Source organism: Tetrao urogallus, assembly GCF_951394365.1.
Source record: "Tetrao urogallus genome assembly, chromosome: 6".
NCBI lineage: Eukaryota > Metazoa > Chordata > Aves > Galliformes > Phasianidae > Tetrao > Tetrao urogallus.
Window position 1 is genome coordinate 54,811,655 of NC_136819.1, and position 19,440 is coordinate 54,831,094.

A 19,440-nucleotide genomic window follows, 5' to 3' on the forward strand; every position below is an offset into this window, starting at 1 on the left:
CTTAGAAAGATAGTTTTTTTGTTTTCCTTGAGAACTTAAGAGTTGGTCAAATCCAAGGGCTTTTTTGTTGACACGAATCTTTAAGAAATCTTTCATTTTGCTTTCATAATTTGTCATGCAACTTTTCTCTAAGCAGTTGCTGGTTCTGAAGCAACACAAAGAGCATATGTTACTGGCAGTACTCAAAGCTGTATTTCCAGGAAGGAAAGCCAAAGCACCCCTGGCCATCAAGGTAAGACTGGATGCTGGCAGCCTGGGACTCCTGTCAATCTTTTGCCTGTTGTTTTGATGCTGAGAAGAAATCTTGTGGTTGGGCATGATGTAAATTGTTTACAGAAATCAGAGATAAAAGCCACAGACTGTGGTCACTTCACTGCTTTTTAGCTGATGGAGCTCTCTGAAGAAGTTTTTTCACAGACTTGAGTGGGTATAATTAATATAATTTCTTAACTATATTTATCCATCATTAAGATAACCACGGAATCGTAGAATCATTCCTGTTGAAAAAGATCACTGGGATCATCTAAAGGGAGACCCTGGGAGCACCGGTCCCGGGACCGACGCCTGAGGGACACTGTTTGTGACTGGCCTCCACTCTGACGCCCCCACATCCTTCTCCGCAGGGCTGCTCACAATGAGTTCTTCTCCCAGTCTGTACCCACAGCTGGGATTGCCCCGATCCAACAGTAGTACCTTGAATTTGTTGAACCTCACTAGATTCTCAAGCCTGTCTACGTCCCTCTGGGTGGCATCCCTTCCTTCTGATCTATCAACTGCACCATTCAGCTTGGTTTCATCAGTAAACTTGCTGAGAGTACATTCGATCCCTCAATCTTCATCAATGATAAAGGTGTTGGAAGAGTACCAGTCCCAAGACAGACCTCAGTGAGACACCACTCGTGACTGGCCTCCACCTGGACCATTGATCACAGCCCGCTGGCTGCGACCTTCCAGCCAATTCTTTATCCACCTAATAACAGTCCAACCTTCAACCCCATCTCTTTCCAGACAGATGACATCAGCTGCCAGATGCGGGTGGGGCTGGCCTCAGTGCTGCACTTTGAGCTGCTGTCTCCTGTAAAGGCAATGCAGCACACTCCATGACAGGGAGCCGCCTGAGGAGCAAAGGGATGGCCGTGTCCCCTGAGACTCTCCTCCTCCTCGCGTTGAGCTCCGGGTTTTGATCTCTGGGCACAGAAGTACTGAGGATGTGTGTTCACAAGCTCTGCTCCCCTCGAGAGCACGTCGCGTCGGGATAAAGAGGGCCCCGCTTCCAGGAAGCGACCTTCGCCCCGTCAAATGCGTGACCTCTGCCCCGCAAACGCAGCGCTTATCGCCGTAGCCTTGACTGTGCCAAACGCGGGGCCGTTACCAACCGGCCCCAACCAGGGGGCGCGGGCCACGTCCCCGGGGAGAGCAGAGCGGAGCCGCCCACCGCAGCCCGGCGGGGAAAGCGGGTGGAATGGGAGGCGAGAGGCGGGGAAGGGCAGGCCGGCGCTGGCTGCGGGCAGCAGGGGCGGCTCCCGCCTGGCCGAGGCCCTTATAAAGGCGCGCGGCGGGCGGCGGGAGGTGGCGGCCATGTCGTGTGGCTGCGGACTGTGCGCGCTGCTGGTCGGCGGCGCCCTGCTGGTGCTGCTGTTCCAGCTGCTTCGGTGGCTGCGCGCCGACGGCGACCTCACGTTGCTGTGGGCGGAGTGGCGGGGGAAGAAGCCAGGTAAAGCTGTGCCTGCGGCCCCGGCCGCTAGGAGGGAGGCGGCGGGGTCGGGTGTGGGCGGCGGTGATCCCGGGGGTGGGATTCTGTGAGGGGACGGGACGGGACGGGGCGCGGCGCGGCGGTGCGTGGGGCTGAGAGGTTTCCTCGGGAGCTGGAGCTGAAGTTTCCTCAGCTCCGTGAACCTGACCACCGCTGCCCCACGGCTTTGTCTGAAGAACGACAAAAATCACCCCGAAAACAGAGTTCTTAGCCCTTTATCCACAAGGTGTGCGGTGCCACTCGCGTGCATCTCCCTGCGGGGCGACTGCGGAGGGACCTGTTGAATAAAGCAGTAACCTGAAGTAACTTTGCAGGGACGGGGCTTGCCCCAAAACTATTGTTTTGCATCTTTTCCGGTCATACGTCCGGTTCTGGGGTAGCAAACAGTTCCGCTGAGCGAGCATGTTGCTCAGGAGGCCGCACCAAAGGAAGGTCCATAAGGAGAGGGGATGCGATACTGCCTCGGATCCTGACCGCTGTGAAAGTAAGGAGTGGCCTTTGTCACCTGGGGTATGAAGACTCTAAAAAGCTCCCAGACAGGATTTTCAACTTTTAGGTTGGCCTCCTAATTTGTCTGTAGTTCTGCCCACTTCCAGACAACTAACGATGTGTAAAAACTAACTTTTACTAACTTTTTTTTTTACAAAAAACTAACTTTTTTTACTTAGTTTTTTGTAAAAACTAACTTAAAACAGAGGCTTTTGATCAGATGAGCTACAAACTTTGGGGATTTCACCTTAGCTTAGTCAGCAGCCCAATCTGAGATGCTATGAGCTCTGGATAGCTGAGGTGAAAATGGAGCTGGAGCTGTCAGTCCCTGTACAGCATCCTCTTACATTGTCTGGTGGGATGGAGAATGGGGCAGAAAACATTGTAAGCTGTCCTGCGTGTGAAATGAAACTGTATGGTGGGTTGAGGCAGGGAGAAGCAGCATCAAGAGAATGAGTCTGGGGGGAATGGAGGGATGAAGATTTGAGTTTGAGGCAGTCATTCATCTACGAATGGTGGTGCAGGTGAAGGCTGGCATTGGGAAGGGATTGAGAGATGCACAGGGCAAACTCTGTGAAGAGTTTGGCAAGAAAGATGTTTGAAATGTGAATGTGGGACTGGTTTTTTGGAGATTCTTGAGGTCCCTTCCAACCCTGGCCATTCTGTTTTTTTGTGACCAACCAACGGGATGTGCAACAAGCTAGGAGCAAAGATGGAGGCCATCTTCAGGTTGTACAGAAGAAGTGGGATAACGTGAGGGTCATTTCCCTGTGGAGTTGGGTTTGAGGGTGTTGAGACTTGGTTTTGGCCCCAAATTTGTTGAGGCTGTTCTGTCTTCTACTGTCTGACAGAGCTTGCTGTAGAAGTCTATATAGTGGAGAACAGAACAGAAAAGTGCACAAGTAACACACACTAAGAACACAAAATGTGTGCAATCCTCTGTATCTCTTTGTGTATATAATGTTTTATAGTAAGTCTGTCAGGTAGTTCCCTTACTACAAGAAAACTGCACTAAAAAAATCACATCTGTGTGTGTGATCTTTGCAGAGTACATGCAAAGACTCAGGGCAGAGAAACATGAGAGATCTCCCCAAATAAAGCTGTTTTGCAGAGATTTTGCTGTGAGGGTTTATGTGATGCACATGGAGATCTAGGAGCTCTCAGGTAGATGTATTCATAGAATCACAGAATCCAAGGTTGGAAAAGACCTCCAAGATGGTTGGGTCCAACCATCCACCTACCACCAATATTTCCCCTCTAAACCACATCCATTTGTATCACATCTACACATTTCTTGAACACCTCCAGAGATGGTGACTGTCTTTTCCAGTACCTGACCACTGTTTTTTGAAGGCAGCCTTCAGTCTCACTGGGAGCTTTGAAACCTTTTAAATAGTCCCACATTAGGAACAATGTAGACATTTTCGGATGGGGCAGTTTCAACTTGTTGAGAAGAATCAGTCAGAATTTTATAAATGTAAGCTTCTTTACTTTGCAGAGAGATGGGTTGTGTTCTGCCACTGGTGCTTGTCATCGACTGCAACATGTAGCTGAGATGGTAGCATTTCAGTGGTGTTTTGCTGATAGCTCTGCCAGGCATATATGGGATAGTGGCACCACAGGTGCTGGTCATGTCCACTCAGTGAGGGGAACAAAAGGGACAAATACTAGCAAAGATGTTTCTTTATCCTGTGAACTGTAATTACACGTAGGTAAGACTGGTTTCATTCCATTGATTCACTTCTATAGGGAAGCATCTGGATTTTGTCATTGGCAGATGCTGGATTATTTCCCAAAATGTAAATATTTGTGTGATCAGGAGATAAGGGTTACTGCGTGACATTCTTTGTGTTGTGTCTCATTAGCAGATCAGCAGTCACTCTGAACATTGTGTTTTTCACAGTCAGTGTGGTTGGATCCTTTTATGTACAAATGTGTACGTATGTGAAAGCCTACTCCTTAAACTTTAAGCGTAATATCATGATTCTTTCTGGGCATGGGGAGTGTTCTACTTCAAACTTCTCCACCCCAAATGTTTTTATGAATGAAATAAAGTGGCAACTTTGTGTGATAGGCGCACAAATGATGGCAAACCTCCCAAACCAAATAGAGCTGAACAACAGAAGCACATCTTGTAAGACGAGTGCTACTGCTTTGTTCAACCACTTGTTTCTTATGCCTTGTAATGCAGTAGTTAATGGTTAGTAAAAGCACATTCTCCTTTTATTTTTCAATTTGGCACAGTTAATTTTTAAGCCTATTTGCAGTATCAACAGGGCATTTATTCTAAAACCATCTAGGTTTTGATGCAGCTTATGAGCTAGATCTTAAATTACATCAATTCCAGTGCTTGGTAGCAATCAGCACTGAGAAATCTCTGTTAATTATTCTGTCCACGGAACGAGATCCTGAACAACTTCAGGAAGTGAAGCTGCCCAGGACAATTTGAGAATGGAGGAACTGTGTCATAGGAAGAAGTGAATTTGTTTGCAGTAGCAAAAGGAGATGAGTGTAATGAACAGGGATGAAGGCCTGTCCATGTGCCCTTTTCTTCACATAGTACTTGTTTCCACAGGTTTTCTGCCAACAAAACAAACTAATCAGCTGTGAACCCCCATGTTTCTTGTGATTAATTTAAGGAATTAGGAATATATTGAAATGAAACTGTAGGGAGAGTGTAAATAAGTGTTGAAGGCAGCAGCCTTCTGGTACAATTATTAATTAAAGTTATTCCTACAACTTCAGTGACATCTCTTTCCACTTCCCATGCTCATAACCTTAGCTTTCTCCTTTGGAAAAGTCCTTTTTTTTTAAACAAAAGGAAAGACTTGTTCTTTGGCTAACATACAGTCAGCTTAAAGAAAAAAGAAAAAAAAGAAAAAGAAAAATAGTGCCTGATGCCAGTACTGCAAACCCAAGTTGAGATTGGATAGTCTTGAATGCTCTCTACTCTTCCAGTCAGATGGGAAGAAGATTTTGCTGCTCATCTCTTCATGGGATTTTCATCATGAAGACTCAAAGTAGGAATTTGAGACAGTTTAGTGCAGAGAGAAGCAGGATCTGATCCTGAAGCAGGAAGTAGAAGTTGTCACAGCCATTGGCTTGAGTGGGGGAGGAAAAAAAAAAAAGGGGGAGTTTCCGCTAAACTGAGAAAGTGGTTAAGGTTCAGTGAGCTCAAAAATGCTGTTCTGGCTATTTTGAGAATCAAATAGGCTTTAAGTCCCAGGAGGTGAATTTGGCTCTGCTATTAGAATTGTAATATGAAGTCCTTGGTTGGCTAGGAATTGTTTGAATGCTCTGTATGTATGGCAAATAGAAGGGAGAGCTCTGCTCAGCAGCCCTCTGTGTACTTGAGTCAGATTTTCACTAAGACTGATCTTGAAAAATACGCAAATTTTAGTCAATATGTGCTGAAGGTGCTCTGATATTATTGCTTAGACCGTGTTGAGAATGAAGTGGTTGATTTTTGATCCATCTATTTTATTTGTTTTTGGATGTGTCCCTGGAAAGCTAAACTTTTCACAAGTTGCAAGTCTGTCTTGGAGCAGGGGTGAGGGAATGACTGCAAACAAGGGGGAACAGCAAGAGAAGAAACAGTAAGGTACTACTTTTACTAGAGATTTAACAGACATACCAGGGCAAGAATGGAAAGCATGCAGGAAATTAATATATGAGCTTTAGGAATTCTTAGGAACACTTTAGGAATTCAGTGTATTGTACTCTGACCAATGCAAGAATTAACCTGCATCAGATGTAAAACAAGGTGGCTGAACACCATTCTGTTTGTTTTGATCAGCCTCCTACGATCAGAGAACTTGCTGCTTTAAGCAATTCCTTAGGAACGTTTTTGAGGTAGGACGTTTATTAGGAAATGTTTGCTCAGCCTTTTCTTTGGTTTTGCAATATAGTAACAGTTTTCTGTCATTTCCAAGAATTCCTCTGTTTCCTCTGAACCTCATTTTGATCAGGTCTGTGGAAATCCTATCCAGTAGAAATGCAACCAAATACCTTGCATCCATGTTTGTTCAGATCAGCCTTGGAACAAAGTTCAAGTGGCAGTTGAACAGCATTGAACAATTTCACAACTACATGTGACCAAAAAATAAAGAAGTCAAGATTTTGTAACAGCCAATAAAGCTGAGCAGGTCTTACAAACAGTATCAGATTGTATCTCTGCAGTGACTCCTATGTTTATTCTAGCATTAGCAAGGTGTGAACTGCTGTCCTGGTTCTTTTGACAGAAAATGAGCTGCGTGGCAAGGTTGTCTGGGTGACAGGAGCTTCAAGTGGAATTGGAGAAGAATTGGCTTACCAGCTATCAAAGATAGGAGCTTTGCTTGCTATCTCAGCAAGAAGAGAGGATGAGCTGGAAAGAGTGAAAAAGAGATGCCTTCGTAAGTATAAGTTCTTGCTTCATGTGGCCAGTTCCACTCTTAGTGTGGTGGAGTTGCTGCAGAAATAGTAACCTACAAGCATGGGAATAAATTTCACGATGAAAGTAAACTTTATGCATAACTCAGGCATGTGGTATGAGTGCCTTCAAGAGCTGGAGTTAGGTCAGAATCTCATTATTAATTCCATGTTATATAATGGGGAAGGAAGCACATGAAGGGGTATCATTCTGTGTCTGTCACTTCACAAGTAATGCCTCCTATTTATTTCCGTGGAAACTACAACATATGCAAAGAGCACAAGAATACTGTTTGATAGAGCAGGTTCTCAGTTACAAAATGCTATTTTCCAGTGTAGTCACTACCATTATCTCTGCATTTTTGTCAGTGATGAACGAGAGCCTGCATGCTGTGCTTGTACAAATCTGAGGTGGCCCCCTGTTTCACAGCTGCTGTGATGGTGTTGGGAGTGCATGTTGCCCATGCAGTCTGTCTTTCCTCAACACAAACAGATGGAAGATGGAAGTTGCCAAATGTGAACTATCAGGACAGTCCAGGCAAGACTGGCAGTATGCTTCACAGTCTTCAAACCAGTATGTGGCCTGGCATTATCATGTTGCAGGAGAAAGGATGTCATCTTCTCTGGCCTAGCTCAGGAAGTTTAAACCTTCAGCTTAGTCAGTGTGATGATGTGCTGGTTGGAGTTGATGGTCTGTCTGAGTTTCAGGAAATCCAGAAGGATCGCCCCTTCCTATCTCCATGGACTGCTGTTTTGACTCTGGCTCATAGTGGTGATACCACATCTTATCACCAGTAATGATACGATCCAGGGAACCTTCAGCCTCATATTGGTTTCTGTAGGTCCTGACAAACTTGCATACAGTTATGTGAATTACTTGGAACAAATTTTGCAATATTCCAGCTCTGCCACGGTCATTTCCAACACACTGGAGCTGATAGTCAGCCTCATACACAGTTCCCTGATTATAATCTGCTGATTCATGTGGATGAGCTGATCAAGATGCAGAAAAGAATATCTCCTGTGTATCCTGAGGAACAAATGTTAAGCATTTCTACTCTGAAGATCTGACAGTGATCTTTAGAAATGCACTACTCCTTATTTCCATTTTCTGATGCCTCAAAAAAGCTGCCACTTCAGTAGATATATTTAAAAGGGAGCAAGAGGGATCTGTGTGTCTAAGTGGTGATAATGGCAAAAATTCAAATGGGAGAATTGGTAGGAATACATGAAACTCCTCAGTAAGAAGCCCCCTTGCACTCTTACCTTCTCTCTAAACTCAACCTTCCATCCCTTTCCTTAACTATCATGTATGCTGGCTCCTCCAGCCATCTTGGTGGCCCTGTGCTGCAGTTTCTCAGTACTTGTTTGCAGCCCAGTAGCATTTTTTTCTGACTTTCATCAAGATCTTAAGTCTTGTTTGGGGATCTGATACCCAACCATTTGGATGTTGGTTTGCAGTGCTGCATAACACTATTCAGTCCCAGGTGCAAAATTTTTCATTTGATTTTTGTTGAGCTTAATGAGGTTTGTCAGACCATTATTACAGCTTGTTAAGATGCCTCTGAAAGGCCATCCTGCCCTCCAGCATATCAAATGCTCCTTTGAACTTGACATTATCTCAAAATTTGCTGAAAACATGTGTTTCATTCCATCATCTGGGAAATTAATGAGGAAGATACTGAAAAATACTGTCCATGGAGAGATACCTCTTAGAACTGGTCATCACTTTAATTTTGAGTGGTTGGTTGCTCCAGCCTGGTGTTTATTTACACTGTAATCAACTCCTCTAGACCCCTCATTTCTCTAATATTGTTACAGGGATGCTATGGAAGACAGCACAGAAAGCTAAGTAGTCTAGGTATTAAACATCTGCTGCTCTCCCCTTGTCTGTAGAGCCAATTGTCATCACAGAAGGCAATTAAGTTGTTGGGCAGTCTACATCCATCTTATATCTATGTTGGCAGTTAGTAGTCTTGTCTTTTATATGTTTGGAGATTGTTTTAGGGGGAATTGCCATATAATTTTCCAAAGGACTGAGGTTAGGTTCAATGACATTTGTGTTTTTTCCAGTCACTGGAGACCTCCTCTAAATATCAGTACCACTCTGGTGATTCTGGTCGGTTCTTGTAGCTTTTGAATGCATGTACTGACCTGTTGGTATCTCTAGTTTGTCCCTAGCTTGGTCTTCCTCTGATGCTGGTAGGCTTTCCCCCAGAGGCTAGCCTCAGGAGTGTGGGAGACCAGAGAGAACTTGGCAGTGAAATTCAGGCAGAAAACACAACATGAATGTTTTCCTGTGTCCTTCATCATTTCATTCCATCTCTATACTGAGTGGTGATCTCACAGTCTTTAGGTCTTCCTTTTGTTGCTGCTGTACCCATAGAAGTCCTTTTAGCCTTTTGCTTTTCTTACCAGCTTTGACTACATCTGAGTTGAAGTCTTCCTGATTCCATCTCTGCATGCTTAACTAACTTCTGGATTCTGCTTCCAGAGGCTGCCCCTGCAGCCCTCTTGCTACCAAAATGCCATGTAAAGCAGATACACAGGGCAGTTTGTGCTTGCTTCCACCTCCTGTGTATTTTCTTGTTGTAACTGAGTTCAAGGATGTCCTATAAGGCTTAAGTAGCATGAGATGGGTAACGATTGAGTCGTAATGCATAACAACAACTTGAATTTGGCTGAATTATATGGCATAATTGGAGTTATAAGCTTTAACATGCCTGCAGTAGGCTGTGCATAGCAGTAACTTAACTAGATAATTGACATATTAATGTCAGAACAAAGCACATTTATCTTGTTCAAAATTCAGACACCACCCTGTGATATGTTTATGCATTCTACACTGCTTAAATGCTGAAGGTAAGAGAAGGAAAGCTGTGTAAAGGTTACAGGTAATACCTGTTGTCATGCACATGCCCACATGCTCCACGCTTCATTGCACCTCTGCAGGAGGAGAAAGTAACTGGAAGGATTTTTCTAAGAGGATTTGTATTTTCCTGCAGCATTCTCTACAACAAGTTGAATCTCACCAGTACTACTGGAATTTCTTTTCTCTCAAAAGCCCTTAAAAGGAGGAACCTGGGCCCAAAACCCCATCCAGCCTGGCCATGAGCAGTGCCAGGCTTGGGGCTTCTCTGGGCAGCCTGTTGCAGTGCTTCACCACCTTCATCATGAAGAATTTCATCCTAATGTTAAATCTTTATCTACGCTCCTTTAGTTTAAAGCTCTTCCCCCTTGTCCTGTTGCTACGCTCCCTGATGGAGAGTTACTCCCCAGCTTTCTTGCTGCCCTTTTGAGTACTGGAAGGCTGCAGTGAGGTCTCCCTGATGCCTTCTCTTCTCCAAACTGAACAGCCCCAGCTCTCTCACCTTTCCAAAGGAGAGGTGCTCTAGCCCCATGGCCTGTCTCAGTAGACTTTGCTTGTGCAAATCTGCTCGTGGGAGTGTGAGGCAGAGGTGTAGTTTGATGTACCAGGACTTCTGTTGCTGTCTGTAATGAAAGAAAAATGCATGGAGGGGAGAGAAGAGGTCTTGGAGGGGGCTGTTCACTGAAATACAGTAGCTTTAAACCAGAGAAATGGGTATATTATATCCAGTTGCCTAAATACTTGTGACCTTTGAACAGAGACAAGCTATGGGTTTCAATCACCTCTTCTGTGCATCACTGTAGAGACAAAGTTCAGCCTGACCTATATATGCAGGCAGTAATGAAAAACTCTGTGCTCTGTATTTAAGGAGCACAGCAGTTAAAGGGGAATGGGTGTACGTAATTGTGGCTAGGAATCAATTTAGAAACAAAAATAGCACTACTAAACCAGTATAAATAAATTCTTTAAAATATCCAGTTTAAAAAAATGGCAGATTAACAATGAAGATTTTATTTTTGTGAGTCAAATGCCCCCAAGCCCCAGGGTAGCACATTGCTGCTCTAGAAAAGCTTTCTAGGGAAAAGGTCAGTTCTGAAGAGGCAGTGGTGTAAACACTCAGTATAACGACTTGAAGTTGATGATAAGTGACTTTTATTCCAAGAGGTGGATGCTTTGAAAACTCTCAGTTAAAGGGAAAACTTCTTAGAGAATATTCCAAGCTAGAAGGGACTCCCAAGGATCATTCTCCCTCTTCCCTTTGCAATAAACCAGCTCATGTATACAGGTTGTGGCTTTGGCCTCAACTATACTGTTCCTGTTAGAGAGAGTAGGCATGGTTGAGCAGTTTACCTACAAGGAAGATGTCAAGGCTGCCAGTAATAATCACATAATGCATTGCTTCCAACCACTGCAATTTATTTGGAGAGTTGCATTGTCTACATTGCAGTGCACAAACCTATTTAATAAAGTCAAGCTTTTTGCAAGCAAAAACGTAATGATAAGAAAAAAGACTTGATAGGAAGGGATTAAAAATGTGTTCCATATGGAGATCAAAATGAGGACAAAGAAGGCATTTGATTTCCATTTTAATGTCATGGTTTCTTTTTAGTGCAAATGTCTGTTTTAAAACACACTAATCACAGTTGTTGTATTAGCACCCTTACTGGTTCCCATTTACTTTGTGATTGTTTTTAGAGATCAGCAACTTGAGCGATAAAGATATCCTTGTTCTGCGTCTTGACTTGACTGACAGAAGCTCTCATGAAGCTGCTACCAACAGTGTTCTGAAGCATTTTGGCAAGGTGAGGAATGTTCCTGGGGCTGAATTTTTCCATCTCCTCCTCTCCTATCCCTGCATGTATGTCTGTATTTCACTTCATTTACTGATGCGTACATTCTTGCTTAAGTTTCATTATTGAACATGACAAGTAGTACCTAAATTCCCATCCCTTCCGTTGCTTGCTTCTGAATTTTAGCAGCTTTGCAGAGATACAGCAAATAACAAGTAATCACTGGTTGTTACCAAGAATTAAAAATTAATTTACTTGATGTCACTGTATTTCCTGACCAAATGGAGTAAGCCTCATCTGTATATTCTAGTCCTAAAATTGTGTGTGAAAGTCAGGACTTTGATTTTGTAAGCTTTATAATGCATGCAATTTGGGTTCAGGGCTGTATGGAACAAAACTGGACATCAGGCACAAGTGCTTGCCTTGTTTGGTGTGGTATTTTGGACTGTGAGTCCAAAATAATGGCAGTCAGATCTGACTAATACTGCATGTGGTGGTTGAAGCTTCAAGCTACACCTTAGTTGTCCACTGGTACTTTGGTACCAGATCTTTTTGGTTTCCAGCTGCCATTGTTCCTATACTAGGAGTTGGTGTCAAACACTGTTCTGTTTTGTTGTCTCTGCTCTAAAGCAGCCAGTCCTCAATACAAAGGAGTGGTGTCCTGTTTTGGGGTGGCAGGAGGGAAGGGAACAGTCAGTTAGCAATTGCCTGAGGAAGGTGAAATATTAAAGAAAACATGTTGTATTTATTTATCACTTTATTTTTTTCTGAGATTGATGTTTTGGTCAACAATGGTGGACGTTCCCAACGCTCTCTGTTTGTGGATACAAACCTGGATGTCTTCAGTGCCATAATGGAACTGAACTACCTAGGCACAATCTCTTTGACAAAATATGTTCTGGATCACATGATCCAAAGGAGAAGGGGGAAGATTGTGACTGTGAGCAGTGTGATGGGGATCATGGGCGCTCCTCTTGCCTCAGGGTACTGTGCCAGCAAACATGCTCTGCAGGTAAGACACGTTCTGACCTTTATCAAGTCTTGTTGTGTGAAAGACCAACAGATGGACTCCTTCTCAAGTTTCTAGTTGTGTAGCCTTTAAAATAGCTTTGAATTGAACTTCAAGCCCTTCTTCAGCTAACAGCACTGGCAGTTCATTGTTAGAGAATCTGCTTTGTTTTTAGCAAAAAAAACCCGCACAGAAGCTTACAGCAGTTCTGAACTACGTGTGCAGCACTGGATAATGTGGGAGAAGGGTTTGCCATGCTTCTCTTCCACTCCTGACCCATCACACTCACTGTGTGCAAAAGGCGCTGAGCTGAGCAAAGTCCTTGCGCAGGTATCTTGGAGTGTGGTGCAAGAATAGGGGTATGGTGCTTGAAGACACGGCTCAGTCAGTGAGGGAAAACTACAGAAAGACTATAGGAAATCTTGAGGTCAGTAAAGTGAGAGCAGTGATGGGTAAAGCAGACTAACAAGAGAAAGGGCAATCCCTGATCTTGGAAAGATCTGAAGGAATCTTCCCAGTAGCTTTGAATCTTTCTGAGCTGTGAAGAACTGGCAGCTCATCGTGCCTTAGGAAGGAGGTCCTACTCTCTTCTACGTAACACTGAATTTTCAGTTTTGCTTGGAAAGATTTCTGAAAGCCATTTCACTCATGCAGAAAAACATAGAAGAGCTGAGAAAAATGTCTGCAGGGAAAAGAGGCTGCCTCTATCATTGCAGAATCGTTTGTTTAACTAGCAAATTTATTTAGACATATTTGTCTTTCACCACTGTTTGACTTCCTGCTAATGTATGCTTTGATCTCAGAAAGCCAAAGTTCAGCTGTACTTAGAGGTGATTTTAATAACAAAAAGCTGGCACGTTCCTGCTTCCTGCTGGGATTATGCACACGAACAGAGTACAGAACTCTGCTCAGTCTATTGGATCGATATCTTTTTGACAGTTTGACCACCAACAGCAGATGTGGAACAAGTGGCTGACATTGCAAAGCCATGGGCACTTGCAAGAATGAGGATATAGAAGACAGCAACAAGTCTCTGCTCACAGAAGACTTTCAGCTAATGACAGGGAGAGAGCTGCTACTTTTAATTTCGGCACCAGCAATGGAATTGCCCGTTAGAGGCCAGCCTTGACTTAGGTCTGGTAGATTTAAATTAGAAGAACACAGTGTGCAGAAGCATGGACTCCATTCACTTACACTCCTTTATTTGAAAACGTTCTTTCACTTGACTGATCTTTTGGCTGTTGGAATAAGCACAGCTAGTTAGTTGCTTTAAACGTTCTCAAACTTCGAGTTTCATGTGGAGATTGAGAATGTGGAAGAAGATTAAAAGAAAATAGTTTACTAAAATGTCTGGATTAGTTATAAGCAGTTCAGTTACCTTGTTTTTTCTTTGGTATTTCTTCTTCTGCTCAATAACCAGGCCAGACCCCAGACCTCCTCTCTTGTTTCTTTTGCAGTAGTCCTGCAAATACTAATTGCAAATAGTTTGCAATATAGATTTTTGAAATCAGACTCACCCTGAGAGTCTCTTACCAGTCCAGAGCTATGGGTAGATGTGGGCACGAGACCTCCAAAGCTATAAAAGCTCTTTTGAAATATCGAACTTCACCAATATAGCTCAGATAAAGGAGATTTGTCAGAATGGCAGCCCTCTGCACTTAGCAGACACCCATCTCTGATGACCAGGAGGAAATGATTAGAGAGGAGTTGGGGAAAAATAACACCAAGCATGAAGTGATGCATTTCATGTTGTGTTTACCCAGCATGTGTCAACCCGGTGTCATCTTGAACTGCAGATTTCATTCTGTCCCCCTGTTATTAAATATAAGTCTGACATCTATAATATAGTTAAACAAGCATATCTTGATTCATGTCAACTGGATCTCTTTAGAATGAGGAAGATTTCAAAAGCTGAGGAAATCAGCCTTTTCTGCAGTTTCTCTCCTGGTGTGGTGGTGCTGGTGGAAATGATGCACCATTCCTCTGGTTGTAATGTGTGTAATTGGTGGCACGTGGAGTGAGTCAGAAATGGTGATCTTAAAAATGTACCTCCATCAGGAGCTTGTCTAATGGGCACATGGGCTGCATGGAGCAGCAACAGCCACTCTTCATTCAGCCTCTGATCCTTAGAGGAATTTCTGAAGTACATTTCTGTCTTAGAAGTCATTTCAGCATCACCTTTTGCAGCATCTTCTAGGATATGGTTACAAAGCTGAAGAGGCCCATGGTTTGAAGCAGTTCCTGTTCTGCAGACCCTAGTGCAGCCTGCTGTAGGGAACATGCATTAGCATTGAGGTTGGAATCAATAATCTCCAGAGGTCTCTTCTGTGAATCTGTGACCTGCTGCAGCCTCATCCAGCTCCTTGTGCCAGAGCTGCCTTCTTCACGAGGGTCTGTTGAATTCCCCCTGAGCAAGTGTGCCAGTCACTGTGTGCTCTGGGTGGGCTGCACCTCTTCTGCAGTGTAAGAACTGCATTGGGAGGGACGGAGGGGTCACAGAAAGCCCTTTAAATGCAGGGGGATAGCAGGGTGGTCACAGTACAAACTGCATCTTGCTGGTTTCTCTGGCTACATAGATTTCGTGTTTGTGGAGTCTGAAGCCCTTGGTTGCAAATAGCACTGACGTTGACCCCACTACTCAAACAACACTGAAAAAAGCCTCAGCAGCCCTGTGCTTGGCTGATGTCTAGACAGGATCTTCAAGGATAACTACGTCTCACTGGATCAATGCTTAGCTTTTGTTACCTTGCAATTTGTTCAAGGCAACAAGGCTCTCTTTGTAAAACGCTTGGAGGGAACCAGCAGTCTGAGGGAGCGTGCCAGAGCCCTCTGCGGGAAGCTGTCTGAAGTTGCAGAGCTGGCCTCTTCTGGGTTGTGCCCAATTTTGGCTAGAATTCATATCCCTGGAGACCCCCAGTGACCCAATCCCAAATCCCATGGAGTGATAAGGGAGTGAGGGCTGGAAGAGCTCTAAGTGCTGCTCCTGCAATTCAGTATTGATGGAGGAACCAACGACTGCATATGGCAGGGACTATGGTTGCATAGCTTACTGCTTAGGGTGTCTTTGTGTGAGAGCCCAGGCTTGTAGTCGTTGCTGCAGTAAATAGCATACAAAGCACTCGTGATCAAACTGGCTGTCCTCACCAACTTGACACACTGCCACCTTCTCCCCTTTAAGGTCCAGTGCTCTTTGGCATATTACTTTCTACTTAGCTTGGCTGCACAGCTTCTGTGATGGAACTGCACAAATTGGTGCTCTTCTGAGATGTGTCCCCAGGATCCCTTGGGCAAAGGAGGGGATGTGAAAAGCACAGCTGTGGGCTGCAGCATCAGCCCAAAGCAATGGGTGAAGCCCAGCCAGCAGTGTTGATGCCATGGCTGAAGATGTGCATACGGATGGAGAAGTACTCCAGGGCGGAGCCCAGGTTTTTAATCAAAATCATCTGAATGCTTGGGAGATCTGAGAGGCTTCCTGATCTGTTCAGAAGCAGACTTCCAGACATACAAACATCTTTAGTGTTAGAATTAGTCCTCCAGAAGCTACACATCTTAGATAATTTGCTTTGAAGATCTAATGTGGGGCCTGCAGGTCTTGTAAGTTAAAAGGTGCAAGTCAGTGTTTTTACAGAACGTAGCTGCAGAGCCTATGTGCAATCTGTGAGCTGGAATCAGCCACCAGTGATTGGGAAATCAGAGCATATGTGGACAGGTCTTGGTTGTAAGCGTGCATGGGTGTGCGATTTGTTGCCTGTCCTTAGTGCATTGCTCCAGTTGTTGTGTTGGTGTCACCACAGGAGAACATCTGATTGACATTTCTCCTGCAGCGCATTTTGGATAAGAGCTTGGGCCAGACAGCCCTCTTCCCAAGCTGGATAGGACAATAGTCAAAATAGTAGGGATTGCAGAAATTGATTTTTAAAATGTAATCACATGACAGTCTTTTCTTCCAGGGTTTTTTTAATTCTCTTCGGACGGAGCTGACAGACTACCCTGAGATAAGCATTATCAACATATGCCCAGGACCTGTGCAGTCTAAGATCATACAAAATGTCTTTACGGAGAAACTTGACAAGGTAAGGAGTCGAAATTCTATTACAGTAAATCCAACTTTTGCTACAGGTAAATGTGAACCTTTTGTGATTTTGTTTTCTCTTGCTTCCCCTAGCAAACGTCAACCTCCCTTTTCTTACCAAGAAATGCTTTGGTTAATGCAAAGCCATGTGTTGTCATGTAATGCTTTGTGGTATTAGGTCCATATAAAATGAAAATAAAGTTGTAGAGTTGTTGTCCTCTCTTCCAACGCACCCAATCCACACCTTGTAAATTAACCCTACAGCTGCCCTGCTCCAGTCTTGGGGAAAAGGCCTCTGTTTCCTAGATACTATGCTACAATGCAGAGCAGTGTTTCAGCACAGGTAGTTTTCTGTTTGCCCTACTCACAAGGTCCTCTGTTTGGCTGACTCTGGTGCAAGTGTTGGCAAAGCTGCTGGGGTCAGCTGATGCGAGGCATGCATTCTTTTCCTGTTAGTGGTTGTTCAAGGACAAATAGCAAAACCTCCCAATTGCTCAGTTGTTTTTAATAAAGGCTGTCTCGCAGAATAGCTGGCAGAAGTTGTTGCTGTGATTTATATTGGTAATGTCATAAATTCAGTTAATTTAAAGCTCAGGATAACACACAAGTAAGAGGGGGAGGAAGAAGTTCTCCCATTGTTACATCAAGTTCTGAAAGGAATTTTGGCTTGCAAAACTGCATACTTTCATGAAAGAAAAGATTACTTTTCCAGCAATCTGGAAATGTTGCAAAACAAATTCCTTAGATTTCAGTGTGGCAAAAGACCCAGGAGGAAGACTGAATCTAAGCTAGAATAGCTTTTGCTCCGGGAAACAGAATAACAAAGTGATAAAGCAGTCCATGACTGCTGAAGTGAGATGTGTTTGAATTCACAGAGCTGCAGCTTATTTTCACTATGGGATACCTGTGGAGAAGACATCAAACAAAACATCACTGCCACTGAAGAAGTCTATTGCTCTTCTCTTGAGATAGCTGCACACAGAGCAGAGCTGGCAGGAAGTTTTAAGTTAATGGAGGACATGTCCTCGTACTAATTTGATTACAGATTAACTTGGAATGTATAATGGGGTAGGCAGCTGGGAACAGGAAAGTTTGCATTTCTCAAAGCCTTTAGCTGCAGAATGGGTAATTTGTCCTGATGTATCTCCTTCAGTGTAATTTCATGCCAAACCAGAATAGGTTTTTGAGGCATTTTTAACCTTTGAACTATTCAATGAGGCATTAATTAAAAAGGTCCTTTATTTAATCTAAAGGAAGGCAGTAAGCTTTCCCACACAGAAAGCCAGTGGATTAGCAGGGAGAGATGGGTTGTTCCTCATTTGCACAGTGCAGAAATTAATAAGAGCATGCCTGCTGCACAGAGCCCAGCCCTTTCTCTCCCTCTGTCAGCCACAACCACAGATTGGTTCTGATTCCTGCCCTCTCTCTGTGCTGCAGTCGCTAGAGAACAGCGGTGACCAGTCCCACAAGATGCCAACAGAGCGCTGCGTCCGGCTCACGCTGGTGAGCACAGTCAATGACCTGAAGGAGGCCTGGATCAGCGACCAACCCTACCTGGCTGTCTGCTACCTCTGGCAGTACGCGCCCACCTGGGCCTGGTGGCTGATGAACAGAATGGGCAAGAGGAGAATAGAGAACTTTAAGAGCGGAGTGGTGAGTTTATTCCTCTCTCCCCCACTTGTTGCTTTTTTTATGCTGCTGACAGACTCTTTAGCTGTAGGAATGCTGGGATTGCAATTTTGGATCCGTTTCTTTTCTTCCTCCTCACTTCCCTGGCAGCTGATGCCCAGCTCGGCTTCACAGCTGCGTGCCCGGTAGTCTAGAATTACTGCAGCACCGTCACATTGCAGAGCAGTGAAGTCAGTACATCTTGTAGTGCCAGGGTCTTGCCTCTACTCTTTGTCACGCAGGCCACGAGTTCACACTCAGCAGCAGCGCAGGGCTGAGCTGTAAGTCACCAGCACGGATTATTTAACGCAGTTTGAAATTAAGACTGTTGACAGACTCTCTGGGAGTTCTGTCAAGTTTCTCTATCAGACATGTAATCGGAGCATCTCCCAAAGCACGTTAAGAGTATGGCTCTGCATCAGGTCTCTTCCCTCTCATTCATTTCCCAGAAGACAGACGTACAACGCTGTGTCTTGATCTTGATCTTGCAGCACTACTTGGTAGATGGTACGTTTTTCGCTGTGTTCTTGAACTTAGTATGCAGTAACGTGTTGAAGCATTCAAAAATCAGGAAATGGAACACTAACGCTGGCACATAGATTGCGAAGGCAGGAAGCTTTAAGTTGCAGCTGCCCATGGTCACAGGGTGGTTCAGGCAAAGTAACACTGTGAGTGAAGGACACCAGTATAGCACAAGGAGGGGAAATGCTGACAATGTATTCTCACTCCAGGATGCTGATGCCTCTTATTCAAGAAAGAAGAAATAAGGAGAAATGTACAGAATCCTGCTGTACTCGTGCTGAGGCTGAGAAACTTTCCCATGCTGCATGACTGCAAATGAGAACTTTTTTATCACTTGTACCTTTCTCACCGTATGACTTGACAGATCTATCAAGCTGTATACGCACTTGGCTAAATAAAGTTCAGTTTTTAAATACACCTGGTTTAAAACATGTTTAAAAACTTACAGCAACTGAGACAGAGGTCAAGCATTGCTTTGTTTTCTGCTGCTATGACACTAGCAAATACTGTGTGAGCAAGCTATGAATTATATACCCACAGGATTCCATTTCCTTCACTTTTACTCTTAATGGGCCATTAGCAGAAGAAAAACACAGGTAGAAGCTTGTGGTTAAAGGAAGCATAGTCAGTGTTTGAGAATTGTTCCTTTGGGAAAAGGAGATTTCATCAGTATTTAGAAGTACTTTGTCTTCAGGACTCCAAGGACAACTGCAGAGCCCACAGACCTCAAGTTTCTGGTTGGTGAGGTGAAGTGTGAAACTTAGGCAATGGGGAAGGAAGAAAGTGATGATACGACTGTAACCTCTGTCACAGCAGGCACTCAGCTTTGCACTAAGCCTGGTACATGCGCTAGAGTAT

The 19,440-nt window shown here is 44.2% G+C and overlaps 1 protein-coding gene across 1 annotated transcript; it reads left to right on the forward strand.

The window, feature by feature from the left end:
* Nucleotides 1–1,578: 1,578 nt before the first annotated feature.
* Nucleotides 1,579–18,827, forward strand: DHRS7 (dehydrogenase/reductase 7; the record flags this gene model as incomplete). The annotated part of the gene is made up of 7 exons (XM_079536673.1): nt 1,579–1,714; nt 6,484–6,636; nt 11,217–11,323; nt 12,084–12,323; nt 16,271–16,393; nt 17,830–18,045; nt 18,792–18,827. The coding sequence occupies 7 exons, from the start codon at nt 1,579–1,581 to the stop codon at nt 18,825–18,827; spliced, it is 1,011 nt and encodes a 336-aa protein (XP_079392799.1).
* Nucleotides 18,828–19,440: the final 613 nt, after the last annotated feature.